This window comes from Triturus cristatus, chromosome 3_1, assembly GCF_964204655.1.
Source record: "Triturus cristatus chromosome 3_1, aTriCri1.1, whole genome shotgun sequence".
Lineage (NCBI taxonomy): Eukaryota > Metazoa > Chordata > Amphibia > Caudata > Salamandridae > Triturus > Triturus cristatus.
Window position 1 is genome coordinate 300585342 of NC_140583.1, and position 15196 is coordinate 300600537.

At 42.8% G+C, this 15196-nt stretch overlaps 1 protein-coding gene across 4 annotated transcripts in view; it reads left to right on the forward strand.

Annotated features, from left to right (window-relative positions):
- The window catches only part of GRAMD2A (GRAM domain containing 2A), a 503088-nt gene that overhangs the window by 403328 nt on the left and 84564 nt on the right, over positions 1-15196 (forward strand). For all 4 annotated transcript variants that reach the window (XM_085643959.1, XM_085643957.1, XM_085643958.1 and 1 more), the window contains exons 4-6: positions 2479-2551; positions 8360-8463; positions 10236-10334. In XM_085643959.1, the coding sequence (XP_085500085.1) occupies positions 2479-2551; positions 8360-8463; positions 10236-10334 (276 nt within the window). The remainder of the gene's footprint in view (positions 1-2478; positions 2552-8359; positions 8464-10235; positions 10335-15196) is intronic.

Below are 15196 nucleotides of genomic sequence, written 5' to 3' on the forward strand. Positions count from 1 at the left end.
CGAGAACACTGACTAAGTGTCTAAGTGTCGCAAGGGCTACTAAAAGTGCCCTCTCCAGAGTGAGGATGTGCTACTGGGAAAATTGCATAAATCTGGGATATTTTCTCCTCAAAGAAAACCGAGAGCTTATTACAAAACTCCTGTGAGGGGGTGATAGAGTGTGAGAGTGCTGTCGGGTGCTGACTTCACAACCTTAAAAACCTCTCTGGAAGAGTTCTTAGCACTGGCAATGCATTCAGTAAAAAAATCTCTTTTTGCTCTGAAGAGAAGTCTACGATACTCTTTAAGTGCTGCACGATTACAGATTTTGTCCTCCTGAGAGTACAATGATCTCCATTTGCGCTCCAGTCTTTTACATTCACTGTTTTTGGCTCTAGCATTCGCTGAGAACCAAGGCGCGGAACGGGAGGTTCTTGCGGAGGTAACCGGCCTCCAGGGCGCAATTATATCGAGGGCGTCACTAACCCAAGCATTAAGGTTCATGATGCTGTTATCGAGATTATTAGATGAGGAAGGCTCTGAATCTTTCAGGAGTCGGGTCAGGGACTCTAAGGAAACCCTACTCCAATTCCTTCTTAAGTCATTTGGCCGGGACGTGACCCTTAGCTCACCAATCAGGTGTACATGAAAAGGGATCAGGGAATGGTCCGACCAAATGACCGGCTCAGGGGTAAGAACAGAGATGTCTGGTATAGTCGAACAAATCAGGTCTAATATTTGACCAGCTTTATGAGTAGGGGATGAGACTAGATGGATCAAATTGCAGCCTGCAAGTGCTGAAATAAAATTTGCGCTATGAGAGGAGGATGTATCGTCCACATGGAAGTTAAGATCACCCAGGATGGTGAAATTAGAATAGCGCATGCTAGCCTGTGCAATATGATCCACTAGGGAGAGTGAAGAGCTATGACAGCAATTCGGGGGTCTATAGAGGAGGAGCCCCGAGTAGGAGGCGGAGGCAGAGGCAGACAATTTAATGCGGAAAGGGAGGCCTTCAATACTGCCTAGCTGGTCATATTTGGAAGTCGCTAGCCCTCCACCTGGTCTATTGTAATGTCTATTAGCTCAGACTGTGCCATAGCCCTGGGGGATAGCTAATGCTACCGCTGGATTTGAGTCTTCCCGAAGCCAAGTCTCCATCAGGAACATAAGGTCCCAGTTGTTATCTACTAGAGACTGATGAATGTCTAAGGCATGTTTTGTCAGAGATCTGCAATTTATAAGGCAAGCTTTTAACTTAACGGACCTGGAAGGCTTTGGGAGAATCGCACGTAGGATCTTGTCCTGCCTAAAATCGGGTCTAAAGTTAATGCAGAACTTGCAAGAGGGGCAAGAATAGCTCTCATCAGAGTCCCAGAGCACAGGTAATATCAGGTTCTGGCAAGTGGGTGGCCTGAGGGACAGGAGCTCATCACGAGTCCAACAGAGTGTGTGGCCCCCAGAAGTTTGGGCAGCATGGCTGGCCCTGGCCGCTGTTCGGGCACGGACAGGCGCAGACGGGCTTGCCTTTGACGTGCCGTCAGCGTGCCACCGGTGCTCCTGCTGTGTGCGTCCGCTGCGCGTCAGCGCCATCAGCCCCTAAAGTAGGCAGACTCAAATGACTAAACTCGGGAGACTAGAACGTCCCCCTTCCAGGATGGCAGCCCAAAGAGCCCCGCAGGAAGTGAGGGGAATCAAATGGATCTCCCCCTAGCTGGACTGACACCCTCCACACAATCGGCACAGGCAGCTGCGGTGGACCGAGGAGCAGGCGGCGACTGCGCAATGAAAGGAAAATTTTAGAAGGCCAAGTAAGTCAAATTACACTTTTTAAAATCAGGATTAAAAAAATTCGGAACAAATTTCAACTCCGTGCTCAAGATTATCAAAGAACAAATAGTGGTTAGAATTAGACACAATGCAGAGCGTGACTAGAAAGTAGCGAGGTATGGCAGCAACTCTCACCATGTGTGTTTGCCACTGAATCCCTATCCACCTATTGAACCTTGATCATGGTCTTTACTGGAATGTCCCCTTTGTTGCTGGTCTGTGGATGGCTGCTCCAGGGCCCTGAGCAGCAGAGGATGGTGAAATGCCGCTTGGTGATCTGGTTAGCCTCAGGTATGAGAGACAGAAAACCATCCAACCTGACTCCCAAACTGCACACCGTTGGAGAGGAGATCAAGGGGTGACACACTTATATGTACAGCTTGTAATACTGTGGATCTGGGAGTATCTTGCCAGTGGCATAGCAAGGGGGGGGGGGGTGGTTCGCCCCGAGAGTCACAGTTTTGGGGGTGGCACCCTCCCCCCCAATCGCCAGCAGCCCCCCTCGACCGCGTTTACATATGGCAGCCGCAGGGCGTCCGCTGCAGGAACGGCCACAGGGGTCAAAATGTGTAGCTACGCCACTGTATCTTGCGACACATCATGGAGTATATCTTGACATGTTCGACTGTGTGTGTGTAAAGCTTTTAACTTGTTATTTTCTCCATGTAGACACCCAATAAATACAACACTCTGTACCACAAGCTGTTCAAAGACCTACCAAGAGACGAAAATCTATTGAAAGGTGAGTCCCGCAGGCCAAAATCCTAAAAATTAGTTATTTTTGTGAGTTCTGTGATGGCTTTGTGGTGTCATAAACTGTACATTTTGTTTCAAAGTGAGTCGTGTACTGTGATGTTTATATTGAGCTATGCAAATGCTGCTGTTGTGCATACATGTCTGTCTTGTGCAGTGAGTTGTGTGATGTGTTTTGAGCTGGTTGATTCTTCCTTGTGTATGGTAAGTTGTGTGCGCTTGTTTGAAATGTGTGGTGAGTGATATGAGTTTTTTCTTGTGACTATGAGCTTTGTCTTCTGGTGGCTATGACAGGATATTCTGTTCCACATGATGCCATTTGTGTTATGTGTTGTTCAATGTGCCATAAATGTATGGGCTTGGATGCTACAGCGCAGGTTGAAAGTTCTGTTTCTTAGGAGTTCTCCGTTATGATATATGTAGGCTTTTCAACATGTTGTTTAATGGTTTTTGAATTATTGGAAATTTCCTGCCATGATGTGATGATGTGTTATATGTTTTTGTCTGTGTGTGGTGTTGTGCTTTGCCTTTTTTGTGCATGTATTTTAGTTGAGTTCTTCGTTTGTTTTGTGACGTGTTAGGACATGTGTGGATGGTTATCAGATGTGATGTGATACATTGCTTGAACAATGCCACGTGATGTTTCACAACAAATATTCTGGTTTTGAATTGTGCCTTATTTTTTGGGTAATAGTTTTTGACTTGTACTGTACTATAATGTAATTTAGCTGGTGTTGTGAAAAAAACTGAGTTATAACTTTTGTATTTGTTTAGAATTGTGAAATGTACTGTGAACTATTATCAGGTGAACTGTGTTAAAAAGTGAATTGCATGAATGTGTGTGATGTGTGGTGAATTAATCACAGGTGCACTGTACAGTGAATCACCTCTAAGCACTGCAGAATTATGTAGTATCCTGGTTTGTTATGGTTCATAATGTGCCAGTGGAATGCTGCCTGAATGATGCAAGATGGAATGTTGGGAGTGGGAACTCACAGTTGGAGATGGGCTGAGCGCCTGGCTGGCTGCTCCTGGTAGGGCTTATTTACAACTAACCTACATCTTGTAACTATCTTCAATACATCTACTTGAAACTACTTCCTGGATGTGGGCTTGATTACCACAAATACATTAGACGAGCTTAAGCGCCAAGAAACACAGTAGACCATAGACTATGGGACAAGGCAAGGGACTTGAACCAAAGGAGTCAAACGTCCTGGTAGGACACTGTAGGTGGAGAGTGTGCAGCTGTCAGAGGTCATTATAGGCAATAAACCTGGTTCACCTGCCTGAACCTGCAATCAGAGTTAATATATGTATACTTCAGTAGAGTTTCAAATAACAATAACACAATGCCTCTCCTCAACAGCACACCACACTCACAAATTAAGTGCTGAAAAAATCTACTAGGTAAGGTAAACAATCAATATATGAACAGTTTACAAAATACAAGTGAAGATTCTGACCACAGGACGTAGCTCATACATACATTGTGCCGGATTTACAATGTATATTTACACCTGAAAATATCTCCATTTCTGCCTGCCATGAATTCACAAAAAGAATTCTGGTAGATGGTAGATGTAAATAGATTTACTTCTGCAAATGTCCTTGCCACTAGTGCAGAGATCTTCAGTGGTACATCCCACTCAAGGTGTGGTGAGTGGGTGTTACAAGGAGTGGTTTGCGTTGTAAGTATATGGGTACCCACAAAATGTGTGCCTGTGGGCTTTCAGAAACTCTGATCTGACCTTCTCCACCTGTGACATGGTCAGAGACTTTCTCCAGCCAAGGACTGGAGTATCTCTTCTTACAGGATGGGAAGGGGAAAGGATAACCCCCCAGATTTGCTGGGGGAGTAAGGAAGGGTCTTTCTCCACAGTGAAAAAATGTTTTCCGATAGGAGAAAAATTTGCTTTTGCACATTTAGCTGCTCTTCCCAGTGTGCGAAATTGTACGCAATGTAGAAAAGGCAGCCTTATCACATGTGTAATAATAAGCCTGATAACCTCCACCTGACCTGGCATTCCAGGAGCCTTATCACACCTGTTTTGTGAATGGCAACGAGTGTCATAGAAACCCACCTGTCCTTTTACACGTTTTTTTGTGAATTAGCTAGTGGGTATGGGTTACCATTTCAGATACCATAACAACTTTTTAGACACCCATCAGGGAAAACTCTCTTATCAGGGGTTAGTAACACAGGACTAATGCCAAGAAGGTTGCTCCCCATCGGATTGGGCACCCATCACTCAGTCTTCCTCCCAAGCATGGGACAGGAACTGCTTTGTCGGATATTATGAATGGCACTGCGCACATGGACCATTGGCTCTCAGGGGTCGAATGAACTAGAGTATGTGTAGATCCTTAAGCGGCGTTGTATTCACAGAAAATGGAAATGCTTCTGAGGGCACATGAAAGGGGATGTTTAACCCAACACATTTTTGGATACTAAATAGCTTGCAAAATGAAATCACAGAATGATTAAAAGTCATTTTATTTTTTCCATTGTAACTTCTGTCACTTTTTTCCAACTTCAAGCGCTGAAGCAGCCATCTTTCCTTGTTATTCCTCAATACAGTTCAAGTGGAAAAGAGCTTTATGATACCTTGTTACTTTGTTACTTTAATTTTTGTAACCACCCAGGAGTGGAAATCAGTTACTCTTGATAAACTTATGTTAGAAATCAACTATATGAAGCTATGGGTTCCCCTTAATGGCCACAGATTTTATCTTGGTATTATAACATTCTCTCTACAGCCCTGCGCAACCAAACTCAATGTAAAACTTGTTAAAAACTTTTTTTAAAAATTGAAAGTGGTTTTCACCTCTCTGCTCATGGAGAGGTCTCTTCTTCGAATACTGGAAATACATTGTCACTACTCGGATTGTAATAAAGTAAGCTGCCACAGATAAATGTGGAACTACAGTCATCTTGTCATTTCATAAAATACTACTTTTTGCCTAGAAGTAATACGAGTGCCTTTACATAAAAAAATCAGCATTCTGTGAATGGCATGGGGAACCATGCAGCAACCCCTCCAGACCGCTGACCTGTCCGCCTAATGCCAAAAGCCGTCATTCAAAAGGTGGAAGCTGCCTCAAATGACAGCTTCCTCTTTTCAAATGGATACTGTTCCCTTTAGGGAGTTGGATGTAAAACCCATTGTTTGGGACTGCAAGTGCAGCTGCAAACCAATGCGGTATCCCATTACAAATCACAAAGCGTAGTGATGCCCTTTTACACCCCCTTTACTTTGGTGTTTGTCGCGGGTTGCAGAGTGCTGTTTGTGAGTCGGAAAAACCCTTCTGACTGACAGTGTGCTCTTAGTACATTGAGAATTGTCATCTTGTGTTCGCAAAGCCTGTGATTTTCTGACCAGTCACTGTTTGGTGGTAAGTCTGTGCTGGTGTGAATGTTAACCAACTGCCCTCTTGCAGCTTTGTCTGGTGTTCTACAGAAGGTACCCCAGAAGCACAACTAGTGACGGGAAAGGCTGACATTGTCCCATTGGTTAGAGCGTGTTTGCCATTGTTAGTGTGGGACCAGCACTTATAATGCCCATTTGACCGACACACATATTCAGTGCGCTCTGAGATTTTATAGCTTTTTAAAGCTTAAAAACACCTTTTGGCACATTCCAGATAATATCTGGCAATGCACTGCCCTGTGTGCACCTCTTCATGCACTAGCCTGCGTTCGCAGTAAGGGAGGGACCAATCAAAAGAGGCTGTTCATTCGAACACTATAGAGCGGAAATGTGACGAAGTGGCGCAACCCAATAGTAGAATGTAAACTCATTTTATTTAAATTATTTTATTTGGATTGAAATCAGTAAAAGGTTAGCATTAGGATAACAGTAATGTTTTATCACATAGATTTAGAAAATAGGGTTTTGGTTAGAGTTAGTATTACATTTAATAAAATAGAAGGTTAGGTTTAGCATTTGGGTTAGGATTAAGTTTATAGCATTAGAAAGATTACATTTCATTCGAAGAATTATTATTTCAAAACACAGTTTCTCAGCTACTAAGTTCAATCTGGTATTTTTGCCCTGTCTACATGTTCCTCTTTCCTTTTACAAAGTGAGGGTTATTGAATACAGAGCTCCATTTTTGGAATACACTCACTAAAGTTTTCCACAGGTGCTCGTATGACGTAAATGCACAATTAGCTTCAATTTTCTTACCTTTTTAAAGAGAATCGTGTGCAATGCAAAATTAGATTAAATCATGCCTGCTCGCATGCAAACTTTAGTCAATGAGGGCCACGGTTGTTTGTCTGTAGTTACTCAGTTTTCCTAAATTCTTCTTAGTCCAGATACCCTAAAAACGCAAAACACCACATGCCTACAATAGACTTTCAGAATCTTTCAGGTCTGTAAGAAGATTGATAGCATCTGAAAAAAGATAGGTACCTCAACTAATTCTCCAGAAGGTGTAATTTCCATAAATTTATAGCACTTTCAAGTTACCTCACCGCTGCACAATAAACTTCACCTACAACGAATCCTCCCTCCCTGATTTTGCCATAGAACATTCCATGCATGATTCTTCCCTGAGGTGCGTCCCCTGGTTAGTCCTTTTTTGTGGTAAACTGATCAATTCACAACTGAGATTTGCAGTTTCTACAAAACCTCACCACGGCTGTCCTCCACAATGTTTGGTCCCTAATCTGAAACAAAGTTATTGTCTGCTGTCTGAGGAGCCAGAAACGCCAGCAAGCACCATATGTTCTAGTGTTTCTCAGGCCGCTGTCTCAATGAGTGCCTCAAAATTCTGGCTCATATTCTTGTGAGCTGGACTAAGGAGAGGAAAAGGTGGCAAGCTTCCAAGTAACATGTTATGTGATTTTGTAGCTCGCGACTAATCACCCATAAGGGTATCCAGGAGCTGAGTAGGGCAGGTTTTGAGGAGGAGGAGATCATGCTTGTTTCATCTGGAAGAACCATGTCTTGAGGTTCCTTCAGAAGGCCATGAGGGTGAGGGAGGTTCTGAGGTGTATCAGGAGGTTGTTCCAGGTTTTGGCTGTGAGGTATGAGAAGGAGTGTCCTGCGCTTCTGGTCTTCTTGATGCAAGGGAGGTGTGCCCTTGCCTGGGACGCAGATTTATGTGTCTGGTGGGTTGTAAGAAGTTGAGGTGGTGGTTTAGGTAAGCTGACCGGTGTTGTGGGTAGCTTTGTAGGCGTGGGTGAGTAGCTTGAACTTACATCTGTCATGGGCTGGGAGCCAATGCAGATTATAGAGGTGTGGAGAGATGTGGTTATTTCGCAGGATGTTCAGGATGAGTCTGGCGGTGGTGTTCTTGGTGATTTGGAGTTGACTTAGAACATGGGCTGAGATTCTGACGTAGTATGTAATCAAGTCTACTTGTGATAAGAGCCTGAGTGACCGTCTGGTGTTAAGTGAGATCCACTTTAAAATCTTGTGTAGCATTGGCAGGATGTGGAAGCATGATGAGGAGAGGGCATTGATCTGTCTGCTCATGGAGAGGTTGGTGTCCAGGATGATCCAGAGGTTTTCGGCATGATCAACAGGGGTGGGTGGAGGGCCAAGTTTGGAGGGCAACCAAGAAGCTTCCCATGAGGTGTGGTTGTTGCCGGATATTAGGGCTTTGGTTTTGTCTGTGTTGAGCTGCAGGCAGTTGTTTTTCATCCAAGCAGCAACATTGCTCATGCAGTTGAAGAACCTTGCTTTGGTAATGCTGGTTGAGTCGGTAAGGGTACATGTCAGTCACTCGTGTCTGTTTATGTCCTGCAACCTGCCCTGTGTGCTACAAGGTCTGTGTTTTTTTTCAGCATACTCCTGTGCCCTCCAGCGAGAGATACTTATTCAAGGACGTCTCTACATCTCCCATAATTGGCTTTGCTTCTATGCTAATCTTTTTGGGAAAGATATCAAGGTAATGTTCCTGGGCACTTCATAATTGCTATTTTTTTAATGTTTGCTGTATGTGACTGGTGTTAACTATCATTATGTATATCAAAACAAACTGGCTTCGAACCAGTAAGAATGCTATGTCTCTGTTTGGTTTTCATCAATAATATTGAAGTGGATTTAGTATATAAGAATGTACAAGCAGTATAAGAAATGCCATACATTTGTTGCAGCCACTTCTTCTGTTCAGCCATAACAAGGCCCTGCATGTGCCATTGTTTCATGATTGCTCTGTGAGATGATGGAGGCAGGTATGGGTCCTAGCCCACTGAGCAGAAACATTTTGTCTGACCCTATAATTGTTCTGCGGCAAGGCCTTGTGTGGACTGATGTATATTCAATTGTACAAGATGTATAAAGGAGCATTCTGGTCAGTGGAAGTATAGGGCAAGAGTGAAGTTGTCACATGCTGTATAGTACAGGAGGCACTTTTACACTCACATCCTTTCATAAGGCAGCCTTCATACAATGATTAATTATTTAGAATGTTACTATGCTAGAAAAAGAGCATAATTTCTCGTTCTTGCTTTACACTATACTGTGCACTATCCATGCTCAGGATCCGGAAGGCAGGTGGTTGGTTAGGAGGGTGTGGCTAATGTGCAGATTCAAATAGAGGTAACATATGTGGGGAAAAGCACATAGAAAAAAGATTGTAAAAAAAAGCACATGGAAGATGAGCATGGATAAAATGGGTGTATGGACAGAGAAACCAAAAAGTATTGACAAGTCTTGCAAAAATTGCATGTGATTAACAGAGAAACCAAAAAGGATTGACAAGTCTTGCAAAAATAGCATGTGATTATCTATAATGGTAGGTAGACAAGTGCAAAAGTGTACTACGTGTACGTAGAGGTAGAATATAGGATAGTGAATGTTTAATGGGATATATTGGTTACTAGAATGACAGTAGATGTGTGAGTGGATCGTTTGGTAGGAGTCATACATCAAGTGCATGAAAAGTATTTGTAGTCTGCACCATAGTTCACTTTCATCATACTGTTGACCAAAACCTTAACAATCTTTTATAACCTTACGTGGCAACACTTACAAGTTTGTTCACCCCAGTCACATTTCCACAAAGCGCTTCTTAACTCTGCCAACATGGCTGCCTCATGGGTCCCCACTCTTGAAAGTTCTTGTATCATGCAGTGTAGACTGGAGACTGGAATTCTTAGAATCTGGCAAGTCAGTTCAGGAATATGTTACAATTATTTACTGGAAGTCAACCTAGTTGCGCTAAGCAACCTTGATTGATGTGCTAGTAATGCATGCAATGTTTATGCTAGAAACAAAGGCAAAATTAGGAACCTGCTTCATAGCTAGGCATCATGCAACCCACACCGCTCCATTAGTTTAAGGTTCCAGCAGTATATGAAATGAGATGTATGATATATTATGTCGTTCTTTCGTTTTTAGCAGGTTTTGACTGTGAACCATTAATTTGAAAACCTAGCCCAGGATCTAGGAGGGATAGGAGGATGGTAGCATAAGGGTCAACAGATTGTGGTAAGTCAGGTGCACATGCCTGTCAGCAGAGGCAACCTCAACATAAAGTCAACACGAACACGTGTTAGTGAAGATTCAGCAATAGCTACATTTATGAGCATCTTTTACAGAAAGACTTTAGAAGGACATCTGAGATGTGCGAGCGGTAGGGTGGACGATGTTTTAGTAGAAGTACCTTATGCGGAAAGTATGTATATTGATAACGTATTCTAACGTGTTGCTTTTTAGGTGGTTATCCCTGTGGTCTCTGTTCAGCTTGTAAAAAAGCACAAAACAGCAAGGCTCCTTCCAAATGGAATTGCTATCACTACCACTGCCAGCAGGAAGGTATGGCTGCTCACTGGCGTTAGCTTTGTTGTTCAATTCTATCAAGCAAGCTGCGGAACAGTATGGGAGTCGTCATTTTCACCTTCCCGATGAGACTGTAGCGGTTGCATTTGATGTTTTTAGCAATGGTTCCCACGAGCACATCACATATAATATACTAAAGTGTTTGAGGTAACAACAACATCCTAGCTAGTAAATGGCAAATTCAGTATTTAGTCAGGATAAAAGAAAACACAGTTCGAAGAAAGAAATGTAGCAATCAGCTGTTACGTTTCTTTCTCACATAACATTGTAAATGATACCAATTAATATATAATTGTGGCATTTAGCAATATGGCTCTGAGGTCAATGCAGAAGAATTAACACGTGTAGAAAGACAATGATGCACTACACAACTGTTTTATTACAGTTTCCACACTTACAGCAAATATCACAACATAGGGCCCGATTCATAGAACTAACTTAAGACAAAATCCTAAACTTACTACCATTTTGGTATTCAGAGAAGGCACTTACTCATTTTGGTATTCACAGAAGGCACTTACTCATTTTGGTATTCACAGAAGGCACTTACTCATTGATGAGTAAGTACCTTCTGTGAATACCAAAATGAGCAAGTGCCTTCTGTGAATACCAAAATGAGTAAATGGTAGTAAGTTTAGGATTTTGTCTTAAGTTAGTTCTGTGAATCGTGCCCTTAGTTTAGAATTAAACTAAGTTTTAAAAAAAGCAAAACATTTCTCTGGACGTGTCAATGCACGTCTACTATTGTTAGTTAACTTACGAAGCCTTAATGATGATGAGTAAATTTAAAGATAAATTCAGTTATCATATTCTCATGAGGAAGCAGCTATCGCTGACTTTTGCAGCCTATTTATAGCCACAGCAGAAATTCCCAAAAATTGGAAACTAGCTATGGTTAGGCCACTACTAAAAAACCCTTTGGCAGATCTTAATTCACCTGGAAATTATAGACCTATAGCTCTTCTTCCCTCTACCTGCAAAATGTATTGAGAAAATCATTAACTCCTAGCAGACAAATTGTCTGGGCACAAACTAGCTTTTTAAATGAATCCCAGTTGGGATTCAGAGACGGTCATTGCACTGAAACCACTGGGTCGGCATCACAGATGGTATAAGGATGATGTTGGAGAAGATTGGATCTGTTGCTCTCGTACTGTTGGATCTCACTGCGGCCTTCGCTACTGTCCTTCACTCTACCTTACTATCCAGACTTGGATAATTTGGCATATGCAAACTCGCCCTCAGATAGCTCGGTTCTTTTTCGGCAGACCTTCCTCCCGTCAGACTAGTCATTTCTCAGTTGGGACACACATTGTTTATTGTTTATATGGCCCCAATGTCCTCTATAGTAAGATGTTTTGGCTTAGTAATCTCTTCCTGTACAGATGATACTCAGATAATCATACCCTTTCTAAAAATCTAGAGCCCACTAGGAAAGGTATTCTAGTCTGTATGGGTAGGATTGCAAGCTGGGTGGAACAGCACTTCCTAAAACTGAATGGGGATTTCCTCAATATGGTCATATCACTGGCAGCCTGCAGAACTGGGTTTCCCTCCTACTCCATTAGCCATTGTGAGGAACCTAGACATAATCTTTGACATCCAGCTGACCTTTAAACTGCATACAAGTAAGGTCTGCTGCTTTTGCTTTTCACAACTAAGATACTTGAGAAAAAGTGTGCCCCTTCTACCAGACTCAGAAGGTATGACATTGATTCAGAACTGAATAACCTTTTGGAAATGTCCAATATTTGGGTCTCCCAGTATCTCATCTGCCAACTGCAGGTGGTGGAAAACCTGGCAACCAGGTTTCTTAGAAAGTCTCTCAACCACTCTTCTGTATCTAAGCATGTTAAAACTCTGCACTTGTTACATATAAGGAAAACTTTTATTGTTTAAATAACTGTGACTGACCCACAGAAGCCAAAACAAGATGGGTCCTATTCACATTAGCAAAATATTTTCTACCAACCCAGGAGGTTGCTTTGATCCTCTTTAACCCTTCTTCTTAAACACAGAAAATGTCCAGAGCTAGACAGGATGGAAGACCTTTTTCCAATCTTTCTACTAATCTATGGAATTCACCCCCCCTACAATTGTGAAGCTGTCCAAATTATAACCTTTTTCAAAAATAGCTCAAACTTCACTTTTTCCGCATGTATGACCTTCAACATCCTACCTTTCCCTTTGTGGCATTATATCTGTAGCGCCAGGATGCATGAGGCCAGCTGTCTATGCGTTATATGTTTGGTTTCATTCATTCAAGTGGTTGGAAAATATCCATGACAGAAAATGGTTGCTCTAGTCTTCTGTCATACCATTCAACAAGTTGTAGAAATGTATCGGTGTCAGAAACAGATTACTCTTCGGGCACATGGTGTCTTAATTTAGTGCAGTCTCCTGTGCAGTGGTGATGGTTAACATTAGGTCATCAGAGTAACAGGTGGGAGTTTGGTATAAGAACAGTAGTTCAAATGCCAAGACAAGCACAGTGGAGTATCTGTATTAGGATATTCTAGTAAATCAGGATCGTAGTAAATCAGGATTGTAGTAAATCCCATTAGTAGCATGTTGTGTGAGAGAGTCAAGGGAGTAGCCAGAGAAATAAAACACCTTTCACTTTGAACTCTATTCTGCATAGCACTGAGTGAGTGACTGAGAGAGTGAGGTGAGTGAACTCAGCACTTGTTTGGTTGCTTCCCTGAGGAAATCCGGAAAGCAGTGTTGGCAAATAATGCCTTTTATACCTGCATTCTTAGTGAATGTGTTCCTAGATAAACCCATGCATCCTACTCTCTGTCCTTTGATTCTTCTCTCATCCATCCTTTCTTCTCCTCGCCCGCAGAAGGTACTTACTCATCAATCTTCCATTCCATCCATCCATCCATCCGTGTCACAATCCTTCCTTCTCACCATCCACCCCTCATTCCATTCATCCTTACTTCTCTCCATCCATTCATCCTTTCTTCTCTACATCTATCCATCCTTACTGCTATCCATTTTTTCCTCTCTCATCAATCCACCATCCTTACTTCTTTCCACACTTCTCTCTATTTTTCCACCCAACCTGCCACCTCATCAAATTATCCCTCTCATTCCTTAATCCACTTACAATCCTCTCATTCATCTCTCCATCTACCCATCCCTTTTTCCATTCATCAGTCTCTCCATCCAACCATCCATCAATGCAATCTTCCATCCTTCCATTCCTTTCTTTTTTCTTTTCTTTCATGCTGTCTTGTTGCTTTTTTTCCCCACAGCCCACACCTCCATAATGTTTTTCTCTTAGTGTCACAAACATTTTAAACGTTTTATGTTGACATTTTCACCAGTAAAAACCATCCTCTGCTCAAGCTGCTAAAGTGATGTGTTCATGACGCCGTTGCAGAGAGTATGACAGTGCAAGTGGGACTTCACCACTTTGGCTTATTTACAACCCCTGTGCGCTGCTGGTGTGTCACTTCTTCTGACACTCCAGGGGCGCAGAGTGCAGACCCATATCTACAAGGACATGTAATGCCACTTTGCGTGGCCTTCCTGGCCTCGTAGAAATGGTGTAAGGCAACGCAGCGCACGTCGCTGCATTGCCTTAGACTGTGTCTGGGAGACGCAGTGGATGTTCTCATGCAACACTATGGGTTTTGATGCATTCTCAGATTTCTAAGGATCTTTAAACCTGAGAATGCATCAGAACTGTATGCCTCCCCAGGGCTGGCATAAGGAGGAGAAATATATTAATTTCTCCTCGTTTTATATTCTTTCCATGTGTGCTGTATTCTGCAGAAGTGTGCCAATGCAGACGGCAGCAGATTAATGGAAGGGCATGTTAGCACTTTATACTGAGAGGGAGAAAACATGATTCCGGAGGCAGGCTATGTGATTTAATAATAACGGTATGGGCAGACATGTTTCGCGGCTGGTAGCATAAATGAGCGCACCCATTAATTATGAGAGAAAACTCATTTGATTGGAATCATCTGGTGATTTTTGGCAGTAATGGGCTGGACATTGGCTTTCTTTTTCTTTGTTGTTATTTAGGGGTGATTAAGATGTCGGGACACCGTATTAGTCTGGAACCGCCCGACATTAGGTCGGCAGTTCCGACCTCAGGATTAGGATGTGACCGCCCAGTGGGAGGCCGCAAACATCAATTTTCCAATGGAAGCTTGTGCGTCAGGCAGAAAAGAGCCACAGCACAAGTTTCCATTGAAAAATGTATATTTGTGAACATCCCTTTACTGTGTGGCGGGCACCATGCGGTGCCTGCCACACGGTGTAGGGATGTTTATGCGGGCACTATTGTATCCCCCCATAGCAGAGGGCCAAGGGAGGAAAGGGGCCATGCTAGGGGTCCCCAAAGTCATTAAGGAATCATGAGCATTTCTGATGCTCCGATGGGCTCAAGGAGTCAGTCAGAACAGCACCGAACGGTCTCCCGCCCACTGCATCGTAATGCGGCGAGCGGACACAGGGGCAGATGTAGGTGGGACCGACACCGATATGCCAGCGTTCACACCGGCAACGTAATTAGGACCTTAGTTGTAAAGTTGTTCTCAGAGGCCAAACTCCACAATGGCTTACCCGATAACCATTATATTAAGGATGGGGCACTGTGTGTATCTACTGTGGAGTGGGCTACCTAGAACAAAAGAGATACATGTAAGAAAGTGAATCATTTATATATCTGATATGTATTACACGAGCTTGTATAGTTGTACGTTAAAATATAAAATCAGTAAAAACATATTTTAAAAAGTGTGTGGATAGCTTCAGCTTTATCCGCTTGGTTTTGATGAAGCCATTTGTAAAACATTTGTTTTAGATTCACAAAAACATGT